The sequence below is a fragment of the Lynx canadensis genome, chromosome A1 (genome assembly GCF_007474595.2).
Source record: "Lynx canadensis isolate LIC74 chromosome A1, mLynCan4.pri.v2, whole genome shotgun sequence".
Classification (NCBI taxonomy): Eukaryota; Metazoa; Chordata; class Mammalia; order Carnivora; family Felidae; genus Lynx; species Lynx canadensis.
The window spans coordinates 206,553,852-206,577,457 of NC_044303.2; the positions used below are offsets into that span (position 1 = coordinate 206,553,852).

At 40.1% G+C, this 23,606-nt stretch overlaps 1 protein-coding gene across 1 annotated transcript in view; it reads left to right on the forward strand.

Annotated features, from left to right (window-relative positions):
• PLCXD3 (phosphatidylinositol specific phospholipase C X domain containing 3) overlaps nt 1-23,606 on the forward strand; it is a 170,239-nt gene that overhangs the window by 98,183 nt on the left and 48,450 nt on the right. The window contains exon 2 of the mRNA XM_030330620.1: nt 16,677-17,385. Within this exon, the coding sequence (XP_030186480.1) occupies nt 16,677-17,385 (709 nt within the window). The remainder of the gene's footprint in view (nt 1-16,676; nt 17,386-23,606) is intronic.

Consider the following 23,606-nt stretch of genomic DNA (forward strand, 5'->3'; position numbering starts at 1 on the left):
GTCTGTTGGCCATCCGGATGTCTTCTTTAGAGAAGTGTCTATTCATGTTTTCTGCCCATTTCTTCACTGGGTTATTTGTTTTTCGGGTGTGGAGTTTGGTGAGCTCTTTATAGATTTTGGATACTAGCCCTTTGTCTGATATGTCATTTGCAAATATATTTAGGGACCATCTTTTTAAAAATATTTAGTTGAGTTTATTAGAGGCAGCAATTGTCTTACCTATTTTTACATCTCTCATGGTGCTTAGTACACTTCTTTTCATATTGCAGGTGTTCAAAATGTATTTGCTAATTTGATTTGAATTGACTTTTTCAAGTTCAATGTGAAAACAAAATGGCCCTCATGTTTTCTCTTGTTTTGCTTGTCCTGACACTGACATTGAGCCAGTTCACAGCAATCCCTTCTGTAGGTTCTAGAGAATTTGTGACTGTCCTGGTCTAATATTGGGCTCATTCAGTCGCAAAGTATTTGCTTGGCTTGTACAAAAATAAATAACTTTTAACTAGGGAGTTGTGTTTTAATTATTTGCAATCCTGTGTGGCTGAGTGTTAACTCCCAAGTTAAACATCTAACAAGTATAATACAATAAACGGCAGAGTTTGTTATGATTACGTTTGTTTTGTTTTCATCTCAGCCTGGGATCATTAGAAATGACTGATTGGCGTGGGAGATCATTCCATCTATCATTATGTCTTTTTCTCCCCGAAGAGACCAAAAGTGAGTAAGAACATAGAGTGCACATTTCACCACAATTTAAACCCAATCTGAACACTCCCTACTTGAAGACAGCACAAATAGTCTGGTACAATAACAAGGATTTCCAAAAAAGAAAAAAAAAAAAAAGAATTTCCTTAAGAAGTAAAACAATCGATTGAGGTCTCTGTGCCTGGTTCTGTGTGTTCTACACGGTGCATGTCCAAGTCCAGAATCTTTGAGCTAAGGCCTGGAGTCACTAGACATCAGAAGTAAAGACTAGCAGAAAAGAATATAAATGAGGAAATAGAGATGTGAGCCATCGAGGCTGAAACAAGAAATGTGTGCCCCGCTGGGAGCTGACTGAGGAAGGTGTGAGATTGGAAGAGGGTCGTAGCAGGAACCGGGGCGGGGGAAGGGCAGAGGGAGCTGGGATTTGCCCCAGTCACAGCTCCCATGACTGCCACAGCCTGCTTTGGGTGTCCTTTACTTCTCTTAAGGTAGTGATCCGGGGCACCTGGGTGGCTCAGTCGGTTGAGCGGCCGACTTCAACTCAGGTCACAATCTCGCGGTCCATGAGTTCGAGCCCCGCGTGGGGCTCTGGGCTGATGGCTCAGAGCCTGGAGCCTGCTTCGGATTCTGTGTCTCCCTCTCTCTCTGCCCCTCCCCCGTTCATGCTCTGTCTCTCTCTGTCTCAAAAATAAATAAAAACGTTAAAAAAAAAAATTAAGGTAGTGACCCAACTCTGAAAGGAGATAGGAAGAATAAAGTAAGGGAGGAAGAAAGAGCGTGTTAAGTCACCAAAAAAATGAGACCACTTATTGTAAAAACAAAAATAATAGGAGGAGATTCCCTTCAGTATAATTTATATGAGAGGAAGTTCAGAAATGTATGCTAATAGAGGGATTATTCTTTTAAATGTTTTTATTTATTTTTGAGACAGAGCATGTGAGCAAGGGAAGGGCAGAGAGAGGGGGGAGATAGGATCCAAAGTGGGCTCTGGGCTACAGCAGTGAGCCTGATACAGGGCTCTAGGGCTCAAACCCATGAACAGTGAGTTCATGACCTAAGCCAAAGTCTGACGCTCAACCAACTGAGCCAACGAGGCGCCCTGCTAATAGAGGGATTATACATGTTAGCATATGCAATATAATGAAATCATCTAAACAGTGTTTGAAGACTATGTCATAATGATGAAAAAAGACTATGGAAAAACTTTGATGATATAACCTAATGCGTTTGGTCTGCACTGATCAAACTGTGTAAACTATGAATGCGTATGGATCCATACTAAAAAAACATATGGGTAAATGGAAGGTTTTCTCTAGGGTGGCTCTATTCAGGTAAGAAAACTACATATCTTCTCCATTTTTAAACTAACCCTTAATGTTGTCATATTTGCTTTGTAGCCAATAAAAAACACCATATATGTGCTGGAGTATGGAAAAGGAAGTGGGGTGAAGTGGTTTGGGAATATTTGTATTGTGTGTAATACGTATGTGTGTGCGTTCTTGGACTTAGGAGATCAAATATCATGTAGCAGTAAGGTGATGCTATTCAGAATCTTCTTGGGTTTAACGTTGCTACCCGTATTCTAGTTTTTAGCAACCGGTCTGCATGCGTGCACCAGATCTACCAGACACAGCTTATTATCTTAGCTTGGTATTGTGTTTGGGAAGCAGGAGGAGGTATGTAGTTCTCTACATACCCAGATTTCAAATCCGAAGGCTGGAGGAAGGGAAGGGGAGATTGGTAGAAGGACCAAAGGAATAAATAATCCCCATGCCTCAAACACTTCTTTGATAAGAAAAGATCCAGCTGTTGGCTAAAAGTGGTGTTTTGTGAGGGCATCATAGAATCAAAGGCTTAAATATCAAGGAGATGTTCTCTCTGTAGCACAAACATGATTAAGGGCAATGTTGTTTTATTTCAGATTTTTATTATTCATAAAAGGGAAACCAATAGTGCCAGACATGCAAGAACAAAGCTAAATAAGCTTCAGAGGCCTTCTGGCTCTCAAATCTAAGAGAATATAATAACTGGACTGTTTATTTGCCATGTTTCATATTTGTTTTCTTCTTAGAGGTAAAACACAATAGAGATTCATTTCATTCAGAAGAGTTGGTTTCAATGATAGGGTTTCGGTCTTATGTAATCTGTCCCCTCCCTCTCCCCAGGTCATTCATTATGTCTGCCCACGTAACCAGACCTGCTCCTGTGCCTACAGACATAGAGGGCTGCCCCGAGCTTTGGGATCTGTCAGTATAGGGAAGTTCTAGTGGAGAAACCAGTGGAGCAGGTGGCATTAGGAACACATCAGCATCTTGAACAACTAGCTCCTAAAGAGGAGTGGGGAATGCCGGGCTGCGTGTCTGGTGACCACATCTCCCTTCCCAACTTCTTTGCCCTTTTGATGCATGTTAGCAGAGTCTGACTGAATTTCCTTAGTTCCTGCTTCAGTGGCTGCTCAGATTTGGGTACCTGTCCCAAGTATAAAACTCCTGGGGGAAGAGGTGGTCATGGAGTAAGCTTTCCTACTCTTGAGCCCCTACAGGCGATCTGGGTTGAAGGGAAGCTAAGGGTCATGGCTCTGGATATCAGGAGGAAGACTTATACTTGTAAGAATCTGGAATGGCATGTGTATAAGGAGCAGAGCCTTCCTGTGATGGCAGGCTTTGGCATTGCTGCATCCAGTGCGGGAAAGGACACCCGTGGTCCAGGGAATCAAAAAGAGAGAGGACTTTAAGACACAATTTTCTCTCCACTGCACCCCTAGATGTAGTGGCAATATTTTCACTGAGTGGTTCTACGAATTTATGACAGCCATAGTGTTCATGACCTTTTGGTGCAGTTCTCATTCATTCATTTATTCGGTCTATGCTTGGTGAGAATCTACACTGTGTGCTAGGTAGTTTGTGCTCAGAATTAATGCAGAAATAATAGTTAATATTGATAATAAAAGCTAGTACCTACTGAGTATTTTCTATAATCAATGTTTAGTGCTTATCATTTACTTAAACTTTATAGGTAGATAGCATTATCAATCCCATTTGCAGATTAGGATATTGAGGTTTAGAGAGATGGAAAGATATTATTTCATACAACAAATATTTATTGAATATCTTTTATGTGCCCATGGCCATGCCTTTTAATGTGTATATAGTAGTGAAAAAGACAGATTAGAATCTCATTCTCATGGAATTAAACTCTAGTGAGGGGAGATAGACAGGAAGCAAACAAGCAATTAAATGAAGTGCGACTTGAAGCTAGTGATAAATACTGTGAAGAAAATAAAAGGTGATCATGTGACAGAGACTGACAGGCAGTAGGGAAGGGTTGGATGAGTTACACTCACTTTACATGCAGGAGGTTTACTTAAAAAGATGGCAGTTGAGCTGAGACTTAAACAAAAAGTTGCCAGCCCTGAAAACAACTAGGGGCAGAGCATTGCAAGCAGTGAGAATAGAGAGAACAAGGGCTAGGCTGGAATGAACTTAGTGTATTCAAAAAGCAGAAAGAATCCTGGTGTAGCTGGAGTCCAGCCAGCAGAGGGAGAGGGACCCATCTTGAGTGGCCATGAGACCCGGGGCTACGTACTACCAAAGGCTCCTGGGAGTCCAATCTCCTTCGACTTCATGGTGCATCTTTGGGGCCAGTGAATGTGGAAAGAACACACAGTCTGCTCTGCAAAACAGGTTTTCTTGTTGCCTCTTAAATAAAGCATGTCTCTCTCAGGTCCAGAATGTCTGGTCCTTCTTGAGCTGTCCAGGCCCTTTAGAAGTCAAGGCAGAGCAGATCGCCAAAAGGAGCATGATTTTTTTTTTCTGGTTCTCTCCCAGATTGTTTGCCAACAGATAAGTCCCTTCTGAGTTCCCCTCCAGGCTCTGCTAAAATAACCAAGGCCAAAATTATTGACAAACTATGCCATTTTTCTTCCGAATCTTTGCCACATTTCTTTCATGGACACCATCTCCCATCTTTCTTATTTAGTCATCCTTGATTCATCCTTTTCCCTGAATCATGGCATCTGGCAGAGTGGCCATGATGAATCTGGAAATACAGACATTTGAAGAAATTGAAGCTTGGTGGCCTCAAGGATAAGAGCAACGAGGCTTACCTGTGCTCTGATTTGCTCCTGCCTTTTCTTATGGCTGGGACTTGTGTTTGGTTATTACTTGAGATGTGCAGATTGATTGGCAGTGTTCATATGAGTAGTAATGAGCAAATGACTTCAGAAAATTTATCAAAAACATATTTTATTATAAAAATTACCAATATGAATATTTTATTGATAAACAAAAAGATCAGATAAGATTTTCTTCCTTGTGACACAGCAAAGTATTCAATCAATAATCCAAACACAAGTATTATAACATCTTCCCAAACTGCACACAAGCAAAAGTGTATGCATCAGTGTGTGTGTGTGTGTGTGTGTGTGTGTGTGTGTGTGTGTGTGTTTGTGTGTGTGTGCATGTGCAGATAAGGGAACTGAGGAATAGGGATGCACAGAACAATGGGGAGAGAAGGCAGTATAATAGTAGTTGTAGAGAAGATGAGGCCAGTATTACCTTAGTACCTTGCTATTCAAAGTGTGGTCCTTGAAACAACATTGATAATACCTGGGAGCTTGTTAGAAATGCAGAATCTCGGGGGCGCCTGGGTGGCTCAGTCGGCTAAGCGTCTGACTCTTGAATTCGGCTCAGGTCATGATCTCACTGTTTGTGGGTTCAGGTCCTGCATTGGGCTCTGCTCAGATAGTGTGGAGCCTGCTTAGGATTCTCTCTTTCTCCCTCTCTCTCTGCCCCTCCTCGCTTGCTCTCTCTGTCTCTCCCTCAAACATAAATAAATAAACATCAAAAAAAAAAAAAAAAAAAGAAAGAAAGAAATGCAGAAGCTCATGCCCCTTCCCAGACCAACATAATCAGATTTTAACAAGATACTTGAGTGATCCCTATGCATATTAACATTGAAAAAGTTTCATGTGTTTGGGGTTTTGTTCTCACCCTTTCACATTGATTAGTAATTATTCTGAAAGATCCTGTTGAGCTCAGGACTGAACTACTCTTTTATCAAAAGGTATCGTATGTAGCTTATCATAGCATCTTTCATACTTTATGATAATGGTGGCTTTTCTTGCTTACTTCTCCCCACTATGATCTGAACTCCACAAGGACAGAACCTAGATGAGTCTTGCATCTGTTTTATTTCCATATCCTTGACCCAATGCATGGCATATAATAGATACTCAATAAATGTCGACCAAATGCTTGGCCTGATAGAGCAGAAGATAAAGCATAAGAAACAGAGGGAACCCACCTTCCCTTTTTTGACTTAGTAAATGCTAATTATTTTAATCTCTCCAGCCCTCCACCTTACCTCTTCACAGTCATGCATAGAACTTTCATACTGCCTTGCACAGAATAGGTGTTTGATTTATTTAATACATTAAAGAAGAGCTAGACAAATCTTGTCCTCATAACATTCATGCCACACAGAGGCTTCTGGAGTGGTGATGAAGACAACGAATAAATGTACCTGTCCGCATGGGTTTAATTTTATCCTAAAAGGGCTACTGGTTACCTTGAGAACTTGTTAGAACAGTTGAAAGAAATGTTGAAGTAAAAATCAAGAGATTAGTAGAAATAAGTGCCAAAGCCACATATTCTGTTGGGTTTTAAATAAACTCAAAAGCAATGCCTCATGTGTGACAGTTTTTAGTTGCAGTACGTATTTAGACAGCTTCAAAATAGAATGGCACAATAAGTGTATGAGAGATGTGTTATAGGTGTGGGGAAATGTGTGTATTACAGATGAAGCAGGGAAATTCAGAGTGTTTGGTTTCTACCTCTGGAAATCGCTCTGCCTGTATGGTTTCCACTAGGGTAGGTTTTCTCAGTCTTGTTATTACGGGCGTTTTGGGCTGGTTGATTCTTTGTGGTGAGGGCAGTTGGTGCATGTAGTTGTAGGATGGATAGCAGCATTCCTGGTCTTCTACCCATTAGATGCCAGTAGCGGTCCCCTTCAGCTGTAACAATGCAAAGTATTTCCACATGATGTCAAATATCTCCTGGGTCAAAATCACCACTGGTTAAGTACCAGGGGTGCTTAAAAAAAGCAGATGGGTCTATTGCTCTTTTGAATTACCTGACAAATACTGCTGATCTACTGATTTTTTTCTTAAGACTGTATATTTACGATATAGATTCTTCCTGGTCTCAGGACCTTCCCTTTTTGGAAACTGCCCTCACTGATGCTGTGTTGCTGGGCTTAGAAGGTCATAATGCTGCCAGTGCTGGCTTAGCAGCACAATATATGTGGCAAAACCTCCGCTCACGATTCCATTTGACTCTGCTGAGAAGAAGGGCCGAGATAGATGCCGTGGAAAGAGAGAATGCATTGCTGAGCTGGCTTAGACAGTAATTTCAAACTTCTCTATTTCTTGGGGTCTCTTTTAATTATTTTCTCTGGCATCCCTATTGATAGTCCTTAAAAAGAAATTCCTATAAAAGAAGGTTCAACAGTTTCACCAAGGGTGGCGATTAGAACAAGCTGCTTTTTCTGCCCCTTGCCTGGAACACCACTGCTCTTAAACTATTCACTGTTGGCTCATCTATTGGTTTAAGGAAACAGCCCAGTAATTCTAAAGATATTGTGATGAATATTGAGCTTCTGTACTCCTGGGAAGCATCAATGTAATAGGGCTTCTCAAATTTGGCATCTGGGATCCTGGATCAAAAGACTTAAGTAAGGAAACCAGCCTCTTTTACTTCAGCTTACTGTCTCTGAGGTGTGCTGGGGAAGGAGGCGTTACACAGTATGAAAGATACAGATTTAGCCAAAGAGAAATCACAGCACGACTATTTTGATTATTCCTTTACAAAAAGATTCATCTCAGTGTTCTGCAAGATATGTCAGGTTTATTACTTGAAAATGTTTTTTCTGTACATTTATTATGTCAAGTAAAGTATATGTATTACAGGTGTGTAGTTTTTAATTATCCATTCAATCCTAAAGTGTTCTGGTTTCTGATACATATTGTACATTATCTCTGATGATGCAAAATCTCTTGTATTGTGCACAAAGACCTGATCATGTGCAGGAGGGCTGAGGCAAGATTGTGTGCCAGGAGTAAGGAGTGATCCCTATTCTTCAAGGTTTGGTCTTTGTCTCTAAAACAAATCCCAATAACTCATCAGTTTAATTAATGGGGCAAACAAAAATTAGTGAGATTAATGATACGTTGTCAAGTAAGAACCAACTAATTAATTTTAAAGTTTTTTTTTTCTGTCAGATTGAGCATCATGTATTTACAATGGAGAGGACTGATTGACTTCCAAACCAAGTAAAAGTGACTTAAGAATTAATATTATTTCCATAATCTGTGCATTTTCTCTCCTCCATTACAGTTAGAAGCCAAGAGTGGATTTTATTTAAGTACTACCAGTGATGGGGCAGTACAGATCCACTTGCAGAGAGGCTCATGTGCTGATGTTAGAGTTCCATATACCATCAGTCAGGTTTGCAGCCTCTCAAAGCCAGAGTCCACACAAAGGGTTGTGTTTAGTGATTTAGTACAAGGTTACAGTGGATGGAGCTGTCTAATTAGTACTCTGGAGACAGCATCGAAGGGTATTAAAGGAATACCGACAGGTGAACAGACTCAGCAGATAACCAGGTTTAGTTACCATTCTAGTATATAATGATGGGATTTTGGTCTCCCAGGGGTGGCAGGGGCTTATAAGAGCAAATAATTCCCCCAGAAGAGTTGGGTACTAGATATGTTACTGAGTCAAAATTCCTGTTAATGAAAAATGGGGCAGAAAGCAAAAGGGACTTGTTGATGAATGCCAGGGTATTTAGCTGGAAATCAATTATATCTTCTCTCAAAGGTTAAATCCATTCTAGAGGCCAAGACAGGGTAAAACCTTTGAGAAGGGTAGAACGGTGGCAATTGGGATGAAGGATATAGTACCTGAAAGCGATTTCAGTGGTCCCAACAGGAAACCAGGCCCCTGGCAGTGGAACAGAAAAGAAGAGGGCATATCTGAGAGAGGATTTGAAGGTCAATACAATGGGACTTTAAGACCAATTGAATGTGGGGTTTGAGAGGCAGGTGAGAATTGAAGATGAAGCCAAGAATGAGATAGAAGAATCATAAGGTAATCAAGTATGTTAGGCGGCACATGAAAAGGAGGATTTTGGAAGAGGAAGATGCTAAGGTTCACCTGGGACATTTTAAGTGTAAGGTTCCCACAGAATGATGAAATTTAGTTGCCTGGTAGGCAGACAGGGGGTCTGGAATGCAGGTCAGATTAGATGGCGTTAATTCGTGGTGCATCTGTTAAAGGCATGAGGCCAACAAGGTAGAGGAGATCAAGCAAGGAAAAAGAATGGAGCCACTTGAAGTCTCCAATAGAGCTCTGAATAACACCCTCATTTAGGAGCTGGAAGAACAAGAAGAGGTGGTGAAGGAGACTGAGAAACAGCAATCACAGAGAGTGTAGAAAGACTAGTAAAGAGCTATGTCCCAAAAGCCAAAGGAGGAAAATATTTCAAAGAGGGAGCATAGCAGTATCAAATGTTCCAGAAAGGCTGAGAAGGATTCATTCATTTGCTTAATCAACGACATGAGCTAAATGCCTGCCACGTTCTGTGTGAGGGCTTAGGAATGAGATCACAGAAGTGGCTCATGGGTTTTCTTTAGTGGTCATCAGTGATATTTCACAGAGGATGGATATGAGTTGCAATAGTGACGGTCTGACTACAGTGGATGAAAGATGGAACCAAAGTCAGGGAAAGAGAACCGGGCTGTGTAGACTAATTTCCTGAGAAATTTGAGAGGAAGTGGTAAAGAAAAATTGCCTCATCTGTAACAAATGATTATTAGAAGTAATTATTTCACCTTTGCAGCATATCCTGTATAAATTTTATTTGGACCCATTGGCCTAAAATAGGTTTATATTAATAAAACCAGGTGCAGTAGTGGACGTGGACTTATAAGGCATGGGGTTTTGGGTTTTGTTTTTTTTAGGAAGCTTGCAATCTGCTTATAGTGGGTGCATGTATATGTGTATATAGGAAGGAAGGTTTGTGGGTGGAGAGTCAGAAACAAAGAGAAACTATTTAATGAACATGATGAGTGTTAGTAACAACATCTAATAACAATTACTAGTTGATGAAGGGGTGGGTGCAGACCAGAGGGACTGTGCATTCAGGAGACAGGAAGACCACCATGAATGGAAATAATTCTTCGCTGTACAGAAGGGAATACTTGTGGGTCATAAAAGAAGACTAGGATTAGGAATTTCATAAAAGGAAGACAAGAGGGTAAACTTCACACCATCTCTTCCAATGGAAAGTGGAGATTGTGCCACCTGCTCATCCCTACCCTAGAATGAGGACTCAGAAACGAAATCTACCCTTTCAGTTCCTCACCCAGCAGTCTTCTTTTGGTTCCCAGGTAAAAGGTACATATGCTTCCCCATTCCTGTGGTGTTGGTCCTATTATCATAAAAGGTATCAAGGTATCAAATATGCAGGAAGCCTGTTACCAGACAGCAGGAGTCTTGAAAACCTCAGCCCTGTGCCAAACAACAGGAATAAAATAGGGAGAGGGAAGCCTGGTATGCCATACATAAACTTGCAAGCTCAGTGCTCTGCAGAGCAAGGAGAGGAGCAGTTGTCATTTTGATGGAGTCAGAGGCTGAATTCTAAGGTCAGGCTATAGATATTGGAATTGTACACTCATGGGCACATCAAACCTTAGCCTACTGGGCCTTTTGTTCTGAAGGTTCACAGATGAAATTGACTTGATACATTCTCTTTGACGTTTATTAACCCCATGATTTTGTAGAATTTGAAATGGAACTGTGGCCAAATCAAGAGACCAATAGAAGTTCATCCCAAAGAACTTGTATAGATAATACTGGAAAGATACTGAATGAAAGAAGGTTACTATTTAGTGTAAGTACATGGCAGGATGTCACTATTCAGTTGCTGTTCAAAGCCACAAGACACGGGGTACATTTGATCGTTCAATATTTGCTAAAACCTTAGACAAATGGCAGATAAGAATCTTGTTTTCAAAAAAGTATTTACAAACCTAAATCCTACAATTTAAATCATCTCCCATGTGAGTTTGCACTGCCATCCCGATGTGTATTCACCTAGGTAGTGTTTCTTTAGTCACAAGTGTATCTGTTTTGTGACTAGGTATACCACCGCAAGAGAACAACAGTAATTTAAGTTTTATAGTCCTTTTATGGGACTTTTGCAAACCTGGTTTCATTTGTTCTTTGTAAGAACCCTGTGAAGTAAGTGTGGAGAATGTTTTAATTGAGCAAACTGGTAAACCCAAAGCCAGAATGGTAAATAATCTGATGATCCTCCAGTGTTAACTTGTGAGTTAGCGATTGAGCTTGAGTTTGAAACTAGTCACCCAACCCCCACTTTAGTGCTGCTTTCGTTACCTGATTTACTTTAATCTGAAGACCAGACTGCAAATCAAAGTGTTGGCCAAGGCTGTAGTCTCATCACCTGAGGCCGAGGCTCCTCTTGCAAGCTTGCTCCTTGTTGGCAGAATCTAGTTGCTTGAGTTGTGGGACTGTGGTCCTCAGGCTCCTAGAGGCTGCCCACTATGTAAGGGGTTGGGAGGAAAACTTTTCCTCTCCCAGTTTGGGTCCTGTGATTGGCAGTCTGTAAAGTAATTGATGATAGATTAATAGGAGAGAAGACAAGGTTTATCTATGTGTCCACAGTGTACGTGTGGGATCACTCAGTGATGAGTAACTTACTGAATAACCAGAAAGGAAAGGCTTGTATATTAAAGTTAGTCAAAGGGAGGCAGGTAGGGCTTCAGTGAGAGGGTATGGAAGGTTATATTGGGTTTTTTTTATTCTAATGACCAGCTGAATTTACACAGTCTTCCCAGTCAAGAAAGTCCCTGGGAGAGAGGTCAATGGCAGCTGTATTTTCAGAAGCTCTGCTTAAGTTTAGGTAAATGTTTCTTTTTGTGGCTGCTGATTGTTCAGCTGTTTTCAAATTAAAGAAAGTTTCATAGCACTTTGGTATTAATCCCTTCAACTGCCATGTTGCCCTCTCTGCAACATTGCATTTTACTTAAAATCGACAGGAGAAAACCTGTTGCTGCTTGTTGTCTCGTTTTATGGCTTACCTGCTTAGGTCAGGCCCACCCAGAATACTCTCTGTTTGGTTAGCTTAAAGCCAACCAGTTAGAGACCTTAATTACAAATGGGGGAAAAAACTTCCTTTCCGTATCCTGGAACATAATCACGAGAATGATATCCTGTCATATTCACCACATTCAAGGGGAGAGGATTACACAGGGCATCTGTACTCACAGGGTGGAGGTTTTGGGGGCCATTCTAGAATTTTTCCTACTACAGCACCCAATAGAATGAGCAGCTAAGTCCAGTGCTATCAGAGACCATAAAATGAGATTATCATACATATTCTTTACATTGTTGAGTTAATAAAATGGGTGATGCATGCTAGTTGGTTAGACCAGATGACATGTAAGATCATCCACCACAGTATGCAGAGTGACATTACTCCAGTTGTGCATTCAAGAAGACCTTTTAAGCCAACTTTCTTTCATTCTTCCTCTTACCTTATAGTTTTTATGCATAGAAAGTTGCACATGAACATTAAAATTTTTTTTAATATTTATTTATTTTTGAGAGAGAGAGAGACAGACAGACAGAGTGCAAACGGGGAAGGGGCAGAGAGAGAGGGAGACACAGAATCTGAAGCAGGCTCCAGGCTCTGAGCTGTCAGCACAGAGCTGGGTGCGAGGCTCAAACTTGTAAACCATGAGATTATGACCTGAGCCAAAGTCGGATGCTTAACCAGCTGAACCACCCAGGCACCTTGCCCGTGAACATTTTTAATTAATTTTTCTTCATTAAAATTTTGACTTATTTGTCTATTTATTTTGAGTATGGTTGACACACGATGCTACATTGGTGTCAGGTGTTACAACATAGTAATTCAACTCCATATATTATGCTATGCTTACCACAAGTGTAGTAAAATTCCAAGTTCTTATATTGGGCAGTTGAGTCTTTAGACCTCAAATCCTCTCATCAACACAAAAGAGTTGTCACAGCCTGTATTTGTTAACTGTTGCTATGTAATAAATTATCCCAAAACTTAATCACTTAAAACAACACACAGTTTGTATGGGTCAGGAATCCAGGCAAGGCTTAACTGGATTCTCTGCTTCAGGTCTTTCTCGAGGCTACAAATCAAGATCCCTCCGGGGCAGGGTGTGCTTCCAATCATACTCTGTGGCTATTGACAGGATTCAAATCCTTGAGGGCTGTTCAAATCAAGGCCTTATTTCCTAGCTTGCTATTGGCTGGAGGCCATTCCCAGTTCTTTATCACATGGACCTCTCCAATGTGACAGTTTGCTTCATCAAAGTCAGCATGAGAGAAAGTAACATGATGGAAGTCACAGTCTTTGTAACCTAATCTCAGAAGTGGTATCCCATCATATTTGTGTTATTTAATTCATCAGAAGCAATTCACTAGATTAGGCCCATACTGTGGGGTCAGGGGGCAAGGATGAATGCCAGGAGGTCAGGGATTTGGGGGGTCAATTTTAGAAGGATACCTACTGCCTAAATGAAGGGATGATGTGGCAGACTGAGGAGGAACTAGTAAAAGTGATTGTTTCAAAGAAATGAAGGGGAAAAAAAAAAAAAAAGACCTCTTCTAATCAGTTCATTTCTTCAGAGCCAGAGCAAATGAATTTGATTGGTGTGGGTTCATAATGGGAGTGGCCAGCTCTTCTCTGACTAGAGAATTCAAATCAGACCCAAAATTCAGAGGCTAAGTTCAGAATCAGGGGAGCAACATTAAGTATCAGGTCCAAGGTATGAGTCTGGGGCTGTAGACAAGAAAAAGGTAAGAGGTGAGGAGCCCAGAAATACTGAGCCAGTGTAGCAGCAAAATATTAGAGCAGATAAGGCAGAAAAGTTGTGGATGTAGCCAAGAACAAAGAAATAAAAAGCACTGTCTTGCTTGTGGGCAGGGCTCTCTGGTTTTTAAAGAACGAGGGCTCAGCCAGACTTTTCCTCTGTTACTGAAAGGTCATAAAATACCATTGTATTTTTGTTTTAAGTTCAAACAAATAGAAAACTTAATAGGTTAGTGAAAATGTTAAAATTGGGGAGGAAGTACTATTCCAAATGAAATCAAAACCCATGAAGATAGTCCTTTTTTGGCCAACATTAGATTGTGTATTCTCTCCCCCCAGTGCAAAGACAGTGTTTTTTATTGATTGATGATTTAATTCTCCTCTCCAAGTGATGTTTGCCTCTGCACCAAATGCTGTACATGGACCTCAGAATCACCTAGCTTAGGACAAAAAATGGTGGGGGTTTCTTCTTCTGACTGTTAGCTGTTTTTAATTTTTGTTCCTAACATTCCCTTATTTTGATCTCCTAACATATTGTCCTGAAATGTCAACAAATAATTAAATCTAGAGACTAATGTCCTTTTATACGATTTTCAAAATTGGTGACTTTTTCTAGGCTTTTTTTTTTTTTTTTCTAATTTGCCAGATAGCCACATGACAGAATAATGAAACCAATGTCATATTGAAAGCAAAGAACCACTCATTTCTGGAAAAAGAAATCTAGTCATATTTAAATTCCCTTTCTGCTTGCTTCCAAATATGTCTATCACAATATTACAGAAGTAGCCAATTATTTTCATCTCCCTTCTTTTCACATGCTTGGAAATTAACTTTAAAAATTTTTCAAATTTTATAAATTAACCCTTATTTTGAGAGTTTAGTTTTTCATTTATACCTATTTTAATCCTAGATCATTTGATTATAGCTCTTCTTCAACTCACCTTTTTATTTCTTCCTTTAATCATGTTCTGTCTGTATATTGAGCCACAGCACAGGTTGTTTAGCCTTTTCATTTATATAGCAATTGGCTGAACAGCAACTAATAAGTTGATATGCGGCAATTTCAATCCCTGTTAAAATTTGCCAATACAGATCCAGACTGCCAGTTTTGCTTATTTAGAAAGTGCTAACATTTTCTTCCTATCCCATGTACTGAAGATAAATAGATCAGACAGTTCCAGATTAAATTAAACATGGCATTTCTGTATTTTGGAGTTACCTTTCATTGTTTAAAAAAAGCTAATAATTCTGAGGAGTTAGCTGTTCCAAATCTTAAAGGTTATCATTTGTAAGGCATTAAAGTATTCTTCAAAATATTTTCTCTAACAATTTACCAAGGTGTCTGAAGTTCATACTCTTGTTATTCCTCTGGGCTGTTTAATGCGCGACATAGATAGATGTACACATGGACATATATAGATTGACATAGATATGGAATATAGACAAAGATAAATATTGCATCACCGAAAACAATTGCTTCAAATAGCTTATCAGGCAAAGGCCCTGAGGTGATGGATGATAAATATAAAGGGAGTATGTGTGTGTATGGGTGTGTGTGGGTGTGTGTGTGTGTGTGTTGGGTGGGAGGAGTGTAAGAAGTAGAACAAGGTGTGTCTTTTTTATTTTCAAAAGAACTAGATCAGAAATGGGGCAACAAGGTCGAAGGAAGCCTGAGTAACAGATGGGGAATGACGCGTGTGAAAAATTCAGGACATATTAATTTCATGTTACCTGTTCAGTAGGTCATGCCCAAGAATTACGGGAGGCTTTCAAAAATAAAATTAAGGGGCATCTGTGTGGCTCAGTCCATTGAAAGTCCAACTTTGGCTCAGGTCATGACCTCACGGTTGGTGAGTTTGAGCCCCGCATTGGGCTCTATGCTGTAGGCACTGAGCAGCTTTGGATCCTGTCTGCCTCTCTCCACCCTCCCCCGCTCATGCACATGTGCGTGCTCTCTCTCCCTCTCAAAAATAAATAAACATTAAAAAAATTAAAACGAAATAATTTTTCTTGATTAGATCCAACAATATTTTAAATGGCACTCTGTACTTACAGGCAAATCATGCACATGTTCATTGCTACATTTCTGGAGTTTTGATATTTGTAACAGACAAAAAAAAAAATAAATAATTAAACTAAATTAGTAATAAATAATAATTAAATAAATAATAATAAAATAATACATTAAACAATTAGTAACAATTAAATACATAATAATTAAATGATAATTAAAGGTTGCCCTTGTTCTTCCTAGGAAGAAATTCTTCCAAATTTGGAAGCTAACTCCAAAGAGAGCTTTCACTGTTGAGAGGAAATATTTGTGAAGAAAATAGTCTGTTAGTTAATTTTTTAAGTGCTGTCAGTTTTGTTAACTTATAAGAAAATCTGTTTATTCAATATGAGAAAAGTACTTGGCCTCATCCAAGTTCACCGTTGCTCAAATGAAGAGTAAGGAATGATGTTAAATGTTATCAACATTGTTCTGTCCTGTTGCTTCTTTTTCCCTGACTCTAACCCTGTGACCTCTTGTGCCTTCCAGAGTGTATGAGGTAGCAATTCATATGTTGATCATCTGTCCGTGAAAAGGGCTTCTTTATTCGTTGACACAAGCTCTCTACCATTAAAATCAACTCCGAATGAATGGAAAGGGCAAGATCATAGACAAAGTATTTGGAAACCAGTGAATCCCCATAAATTCCACTTTATAAGTGGTCACTTATGCCACCTATATGGAAAGTCAATCCTAATGAATACATTAAATTCTTTGTTGACAGAAGTAGAAGGTGATCATTTGTATTTAAAATACTGATCAGAAGGAATTTTTAAGTCATTTTATAATCAGTTTGGTCTGTTGAAGTGCTGTGTGTACTGTATAGGCTATAAAAAGGGCCTGCCTAAAACATGAGACTGAACTGAGAAAATATTACTTATTATTTCCTTTGGTTCATTTGAGGGAGAGATATGGACATTATAAGAGGGAAAGAAGTTGGGGAGAGCAAAGGACTGAACTATAACCACATTATGCCTTGTTATTCTTCTAGGATCTCATGATTCCTTCAGCTTCTACATTGATGAAGCCTCTCCAGTAGGGCCTGAACAGCCAGAAACCGTCCAGAATTTTGTCTCTGTGTTTGGAACCGTAGCCAAAAAGCTGATGCGGAAATGGTTAGCCACTCAAACAATGAACTTTACTGGTCAGCTAGGAGCTGGGATCCGTTATTTTGATCTTCGAATTTCCACCAAGCCCAGGGACCCCGACAATGAACTCTACTTTGCTCATGGTTTGTTCAGTGCCAAAGTCAATGAAGGCCTTGAGGAGATTAATGCATTCCTCACAGATCACCATAAGGAGGTAGTATTCTTGGACTTCAACCATTTTTATGGGATGCAGAAATATCACCATGAAAAACTGGTCCAAATGCTGAAAGACATCTATGGAAACAAGATGTGCCCAGCGATTTTTGCCCAGGAAGTTAGTCTAAAGTACCTGTGGGAGAAAGACTATCAAGTGCTGGTCTTCTACCATAGTCCAGTGGCTCTGGAAGTGCCCTTTCTCTGGCCTGGGCAGATGATGCCAGCACCCTGGGCCAACACCACAGACCCGGAAAAACTGATCCAGTTTCTTCAGGCATCCATCACGGAGAGAAGAAAGAAGGGCTCGTTTTTTATATCTCAGGTGGTACTGACCCCCAAAGCTAGCACTGTGGTCAAAGGAGTGGCCAGTGGCCTCAGAGAAACGATCACAGAAAGGTAAGTGTCTTAAGGTATCGAGAAAAAGTCTTAAGGAATGTAACCCAAATTCATAGAGCTAGTAACTGACAGAGCTAAAATTTATACTCAGGTGTATTAATATCCTAGGGCTGCCACACAACATACCACAAACTGGGTGGCTTAAAACAGAAGAAACTTACGATCTCTCAGTTGCAGAGGCTAGACATCTGACATCAAGGTTTCAGCAAGGTCAACTCCATCTGATAGCTTTGAGAGAGAATCTTTTCCATGCCTCCCCACTAACTTCTGGTGATGGTTGACAAGCCAATGTCTTAGCTTATAGATACACCATTCCAATCTCTGCCTCCATCTTCACATGGTGTTCTCCTCATGTATCTTTCTCTTCTCTTCTTATAAGGATACCAGTCATATTGGATTAGGGTCCACCCTAATTATATCATCTTAATTATGTCTGCAAACACCTTATTTCCAGATAAGCCTCAGTTATGAGTACAGGGGATTAAGACTTCAATGTATTTTTTTCTAGGACACAGATCAATGCATAGCACCATGCATTTTGACTCCATGTCCAGTTGTATTTTCATAGCACTCCTTTTCACATTTATATAGAACTTTAGAGATTACAAAACCTTTTCTCTATTTCTTGTGGCCTTGTTTTATATACCTAATTCCATTTGATCTGCACAATAATCCTAGGAAGTAGATAAAAAGTGAGGTTTAGAGAAGTGAAATGTTTTGTGTAAGGCCAATTGGACAATGAAGGAGGAAACCAAGACTCAAATTCCATGCTTCTCACACCATATTCTATTCCTTTATGCTATACCATAAGCAAGGGTCACTCTCCAGAGCATGGGTTTCCATTTGGCAAGCCCAGCCATACATGTTAGAGTGGTGCTTACTTGTGAAGTATAATTTAAGCAATCACCAAAGATCTCTAGCTCTTTCCCATCAGTGTGATACAATATGTAGAACTGTACATATTGTTTATTCTTTTCAGTTAAAGTATCAAACAAAGCAAATATTGTCTGAAGAGAAACTATAATTCTTACCAGACCTTATCTTAAACTTTACTTGACATTTTGAATTATGGTAAGGAGATAGAGCATACATATTTTGCTCAAGGTCTTTGTAGGAAAAGACAAGGAGACGAGGAGAAAAGATTAGGAGATGAAATCGTATGGATGGCGTCATAGCATAGCATGTAGAGTAGGGAATGGCAGGAGGTGAAGCTTGCAGTGGGGCAGGAACACACTTGTAAGAAAGCCTTTAGCCAGGCTAAAGAAAGAATTTCATCTTATGAACAATGGGGAGCTAGAAAATTGTATTTAGTGGCATAGTGACTTGACCAGATCTGCATTCTAGATAGATAATTGGTGTAGCGTGGAGGCAGAGGATTGGAGAGAGTGGACAGTGAAGAGGTGCTCGGAACTATTTCAGCAAGGTAACGCACGCTAAACTGAGGAAATGAGAAAACACAGAAGGGGATGGTATCCCACAGCAAAAATTAGAATTATTTGACTATTTAGCTATGTGGTGTGAACGAGAGAAAAGAGTTAGGGATAAAGTTTCTTCTTGAGAAGTGGAATGAGTGATGCAGACATTTACAGAATCAGGAAACAAAGACTTAGGGAGGAGGTGGGGAAGCTACAGTCAAGGTTATGCTAAGTTTAAAGTATGAGTAAAGCATCCGGTGGATGTGGCCAATTGATCATTAGGAATATAAACCAATTCAAGTGGCAAATTATTGGCATTTTTTGGCAGTGAAAGCCACAAGCTATTTGAGTTGAGGCGTTCCTCCATAGAGAATTGCAACTTCCTTCTGTTATTCAGATATTAGCTGAGATCTCCTGTTCTTTAAAATTTTAATGTGATCCCCAGCTCTTCATTGTATACCCTATGCAAGTATAACGCCTTCCCTAGGATTTCTGCCAATGTCTAGATTTCTTACATTCCTATGGTATGAATGCTTGCTGCTTCTGGTTTATATCATTTTATGGGTTGATTGTCCCATGTGTCTTTTCCATGACCCTGTAGAACCTGAAACTTGCTTCTTGCTCAATTTCTACAATGGTTTTTAGATTTTACTGAGGATTTGAGACAACAGGTTTGGTTTTATAATTATAATAATACAATTAATTTTAAATTGAACTTTAGACTTGTCTATAAGTACAAATATTCTGGCCCAGGATATCTTCCCCAGATGACGTCTATATCACTTTAACCCCATGCTCAAGTCTTATGGCTAAACCCTCTCCTCCACCTCCTTCTCCTTTTCTTTTTCTCATCTCTTTTCTTTCCCTAGGCACACATTGTCTTGGAGATTCCACACTCTCCTCTAGATTATTATGCCAAACTATTCTCCTCATTTCTGGCCCTAAGGCCCAGCTAGTCCCATCAGACTGTGTTTGATAGCACCACCTTCTACAACAGTTCATTGTTTTGGTAAATAACAACTTACCACTTCTCTTACATCCTTAAAAATGAGAGAGTTCTAGTGTATACACATAAGAATGTGTTGTTCTTAACTACACCCCACAAAGGCCCCAGATTTTGAGAAGTCCCTGAGGACCCATTAGAGGTAGGGAAGGCAGGAGGGGACTGGGAATCAACCAATTACAACATTCTTTATTCTCACTACGTCTTTAATGAAGGAAGCTTCATCTCTAAATTTTACATATTGGGCATGAAAGGAGTCTTCCCTTTCTTTCTTTACCTTCTGTTGCCTCATTCTATATTTAGGAAAAGACTTTCCCATCTAATATGCCTGCTTTGCATTTGGCTAAGAACCATACCCTGCTTTTACCTGTGTAAGGAATAGCCTTTGGGAAGTCAGGAAGAAAAATCCACTCAAGGTATAGATGACTTTCATTTTTTTCTCTTACAGGATTTCATGCAGTTAGGTCTTTGCAAGTTATAAGTTGAACTGCTCTTTGGTTACTTATGCTATAGTACAGTATTAGTAAAGTAGGATTTGTGGAAAAAAGACCAAATAAGTTAGGAAAGTGCTGAAAATTAGATATCTGCTTAAGTCTCTCAAAAGATTCACAATCTTTATAGCATGTAAAAGTCACTAACAAGCATTTTAACGAAGAATTCTGTTTAAACTGAACTAATACAATGTTTTTCAAACACTTAATATTTTCTCAGATAACACTTATTAACAGCCCATAAAATTAATTTTGAAAAACTGTCCTCAGTCATCTGCTCTAATTCAGAACTTTTCACTTGCCTCTGGCTTACATATCTGGAATAGTAGAGCTGTGTCACTGAAAAAGGTGGAAGAAAGGGGTGCCTGGGTGGCTCAGTTGGTTAAGCACCCCAGTCTTGATTTCAGCTCAGGTCAGGATCTCATGTTCGGAAGATCAAATCCCGCCTCAGGCTCTGCACAGGTGCCTGGTTGGGATTCTCTCTCTCCCACTCTCTCTCTCTGTCCCACCCACCACTTGCTCTCTCTCTCTCTCTCTCTCTCTCTCAAAAAATAAATTAAAAAAACTTAAAAAGAAAAAAGAAAACGGGGAAGAAAAATTTAAAAAGTAGAAATGCAGACCCTGTAGGTAGAATCAACTTTTTTTTCCTCTCTAGGACTATGCAAATTACTTGCAAATGATTTGCAAATATATCTGAACCTGGCCATTATGAACAGAGTTTGTCTCAGAAGTACTAGAAAGACCTCCTTGTAAACAAATTGGAATGCCTGTATGCTGCGTATGGTATTCATGTAAAGCTCTGGTTTTGTTTTTATTTGATTTGACATATTTCAGCCTTCTGTGTGAGGCTTATAGGGAAAGGTCATTGTCAGTCCTTAGATAGTTCCTTGCAAAGTTAATTTACTTACCTCTGAAAATCATCGAAAGAATACTTGACTTCCCAAAGACATAGTGCTTCTTTTTTCTCATCAAGTGATAAAGCCCATGAAGACTTTTTGCCGTTTTCCTCTTGCTATTGTGCACAAACGTACTCATTCAGAAAGTCCTACATTAACACCAAAAGATGTAATGAGACTCTCCTTTGCCACCAAAGAAGTCGCTAGGCAATTTTAAGATCTTCCTGGACCTTAGGTATTTTCACCTGCAAAGTTTGGAGTTTGAACTAGATTATTTCCAAGACACTTTCCAGTTCTAAAATCCTACAGTTCTAAGATCCTGCATGTGACTAGTTTCTCTATAATGTTTTATGGCGTCTAATATTTGGACTAACAAAACTGTGAGCACATGCATTTAGAAAACAGTGTTTGAAGGTGTAGGTGGCTTTTAGGACAACTCAACTCAGGTAGTGTAGCTTTCAATCTGGCCACTGGTTCCAAATATTGCAGATGCATTTTCCACATTTTAGTAATGCCAAAAGACACAGATTTTTATTTCTTAAAGACCTATTTTTAATTTATTTTTCAAACACCAGCTTTTGCACCTCACCCCCACGGAATTCACACGTTCTTAAAAAGAAGGTGTGCGACTTGAGTCAAGTCCTTCTCTAATTCATGGAAGTTTATTAAATTATAGGTTTTGTTAGTTTAAAAAAATCAGTTAGACCACCTGTTGGCATATTTAAGGAGCAATACGTCTTTGCAAGTAAATTGATGCTGAATTAATTGAGACAAGGTTTATACAGGCCAGTAATTTAGATGATGACGATGATGGTGGTGATAATGATTATGATCATCATTATCATCTATTTTAAGTGTTCCACATCTGTTTAATACTGTGCTAACTGCCCTGCCCATTTTCCCTCATCATCACAGTCATTGTTTGGAGGATGAAGTAAAATATTCAGCATGTAATTGGTTGTTGGCTGACTGTGAATAAGCACCAATGTCATCCAGCTGGGAAAATGAAGGCTCCTGTATTGGTTGAGCCCACATTATGTACCAGGCACTGTACTAAGTGCTTTGCATGAATTTATCCATGTAATCTTCCCTCCAGCCTTGCAAGGTAAGTATTATGAAATACATTAGAGTTGAAAAACTGAGGATAAGAAATGTCTAGTAACTTGCTCAAAACTCTCATATTGGTTTAGCAAAACCAGGATTATTATTTGGATTTGTTTGACTCCAAGTTCCATGCCTACTCCTGCAAACTAGGTAAAATTCACGTTTCTTAGCAGTGGGTACATATAATATGCTATCTGTCGTCTTGGAGGGCAGAGTCAGGTCTAGGGGTTTGGCAGGGAAACGTATGCTGCAGTTGGGGTAGGCAAAGCTAATGAGAAGAGTAGATTTGAAGTGTTTTGGTTTCAGCTCAGGTCATGATCTCAGGGTTCGTGAGTTCGAGCCCCATGTCGGACTCTGCGCTGGCAGTGCAGGGTCTGCTTGAAATTCTCTCCCTCTCCCTTGCTCTCTCTGGCCCTCCTCCATGCTCTCTCTTGCTCTCACAATAAATAAATAAACTTAGAAAAAAAAAAAAAAGAAAGTGAACCGAGGTAGAATGCTGTCATGGGGACCCTCATGGAAGCACCACTATTAAATAACAGAAAGGAAGGGAAAATTTAAAGGTGACTTGGTTTCCACCTCCTTGCCTTGTGCCTCGATTGCCCATTTGACTGTTTCCGTTGAGTAAGGAAATTGAGGCCAGAGGTATGCTAAACGATTGTCCGAAGTAACAGAAGTAACTGGCAGCAAATATGGGATTAAAATCCAGGTCTTTTGGCTTGCAGGCAGAATTTTGTCCTCTACACCTTAGGGAAGGATGAGGACAGAGGATGGACAAGAAGGCTAGGAAGAGTCAGAGACCATCAGACTGCAGGGACCAACATGGAAGGGTCAACCGGCTCTCTATCTGCATCGTGCGCAACATAACAAGGTGCCCTAGAACCTTGACCAGAGAGGATCAGACGTCAGACCTGGGGGTGGGCCATCAATTTTGTGCAGGGCTGACCTTTCATGGGCTCTCTTTCTGCCTCGTGAACACAATAAACTCTAATATTTCCATCTTATGGGGGCATACCCCAGTTCACAACCATACCTCAAACAATATTTCTGCTGCCCGATTTACTCTGTTGTTGCCTGGACCCAGCAGGTGTGGGGCTGGACTCTGGGAAGTTGTTCACCTGTGGCACCATCACCTTAGCAGCTTCAGGGAGCTCACGGAGGGTGGAGACTCAGCATGGTTCAAAGGCAGCTCAGGGTGACATGAGAAAGCACCAATCTCCATGAAGAGCAGCTTTCTGGCTCTGCCCTATCCCACCCCCAACCCTGCCACCCCTGCCATGCCCCAATAGGTCAGTGCACTGGGGGGACAGCTGAT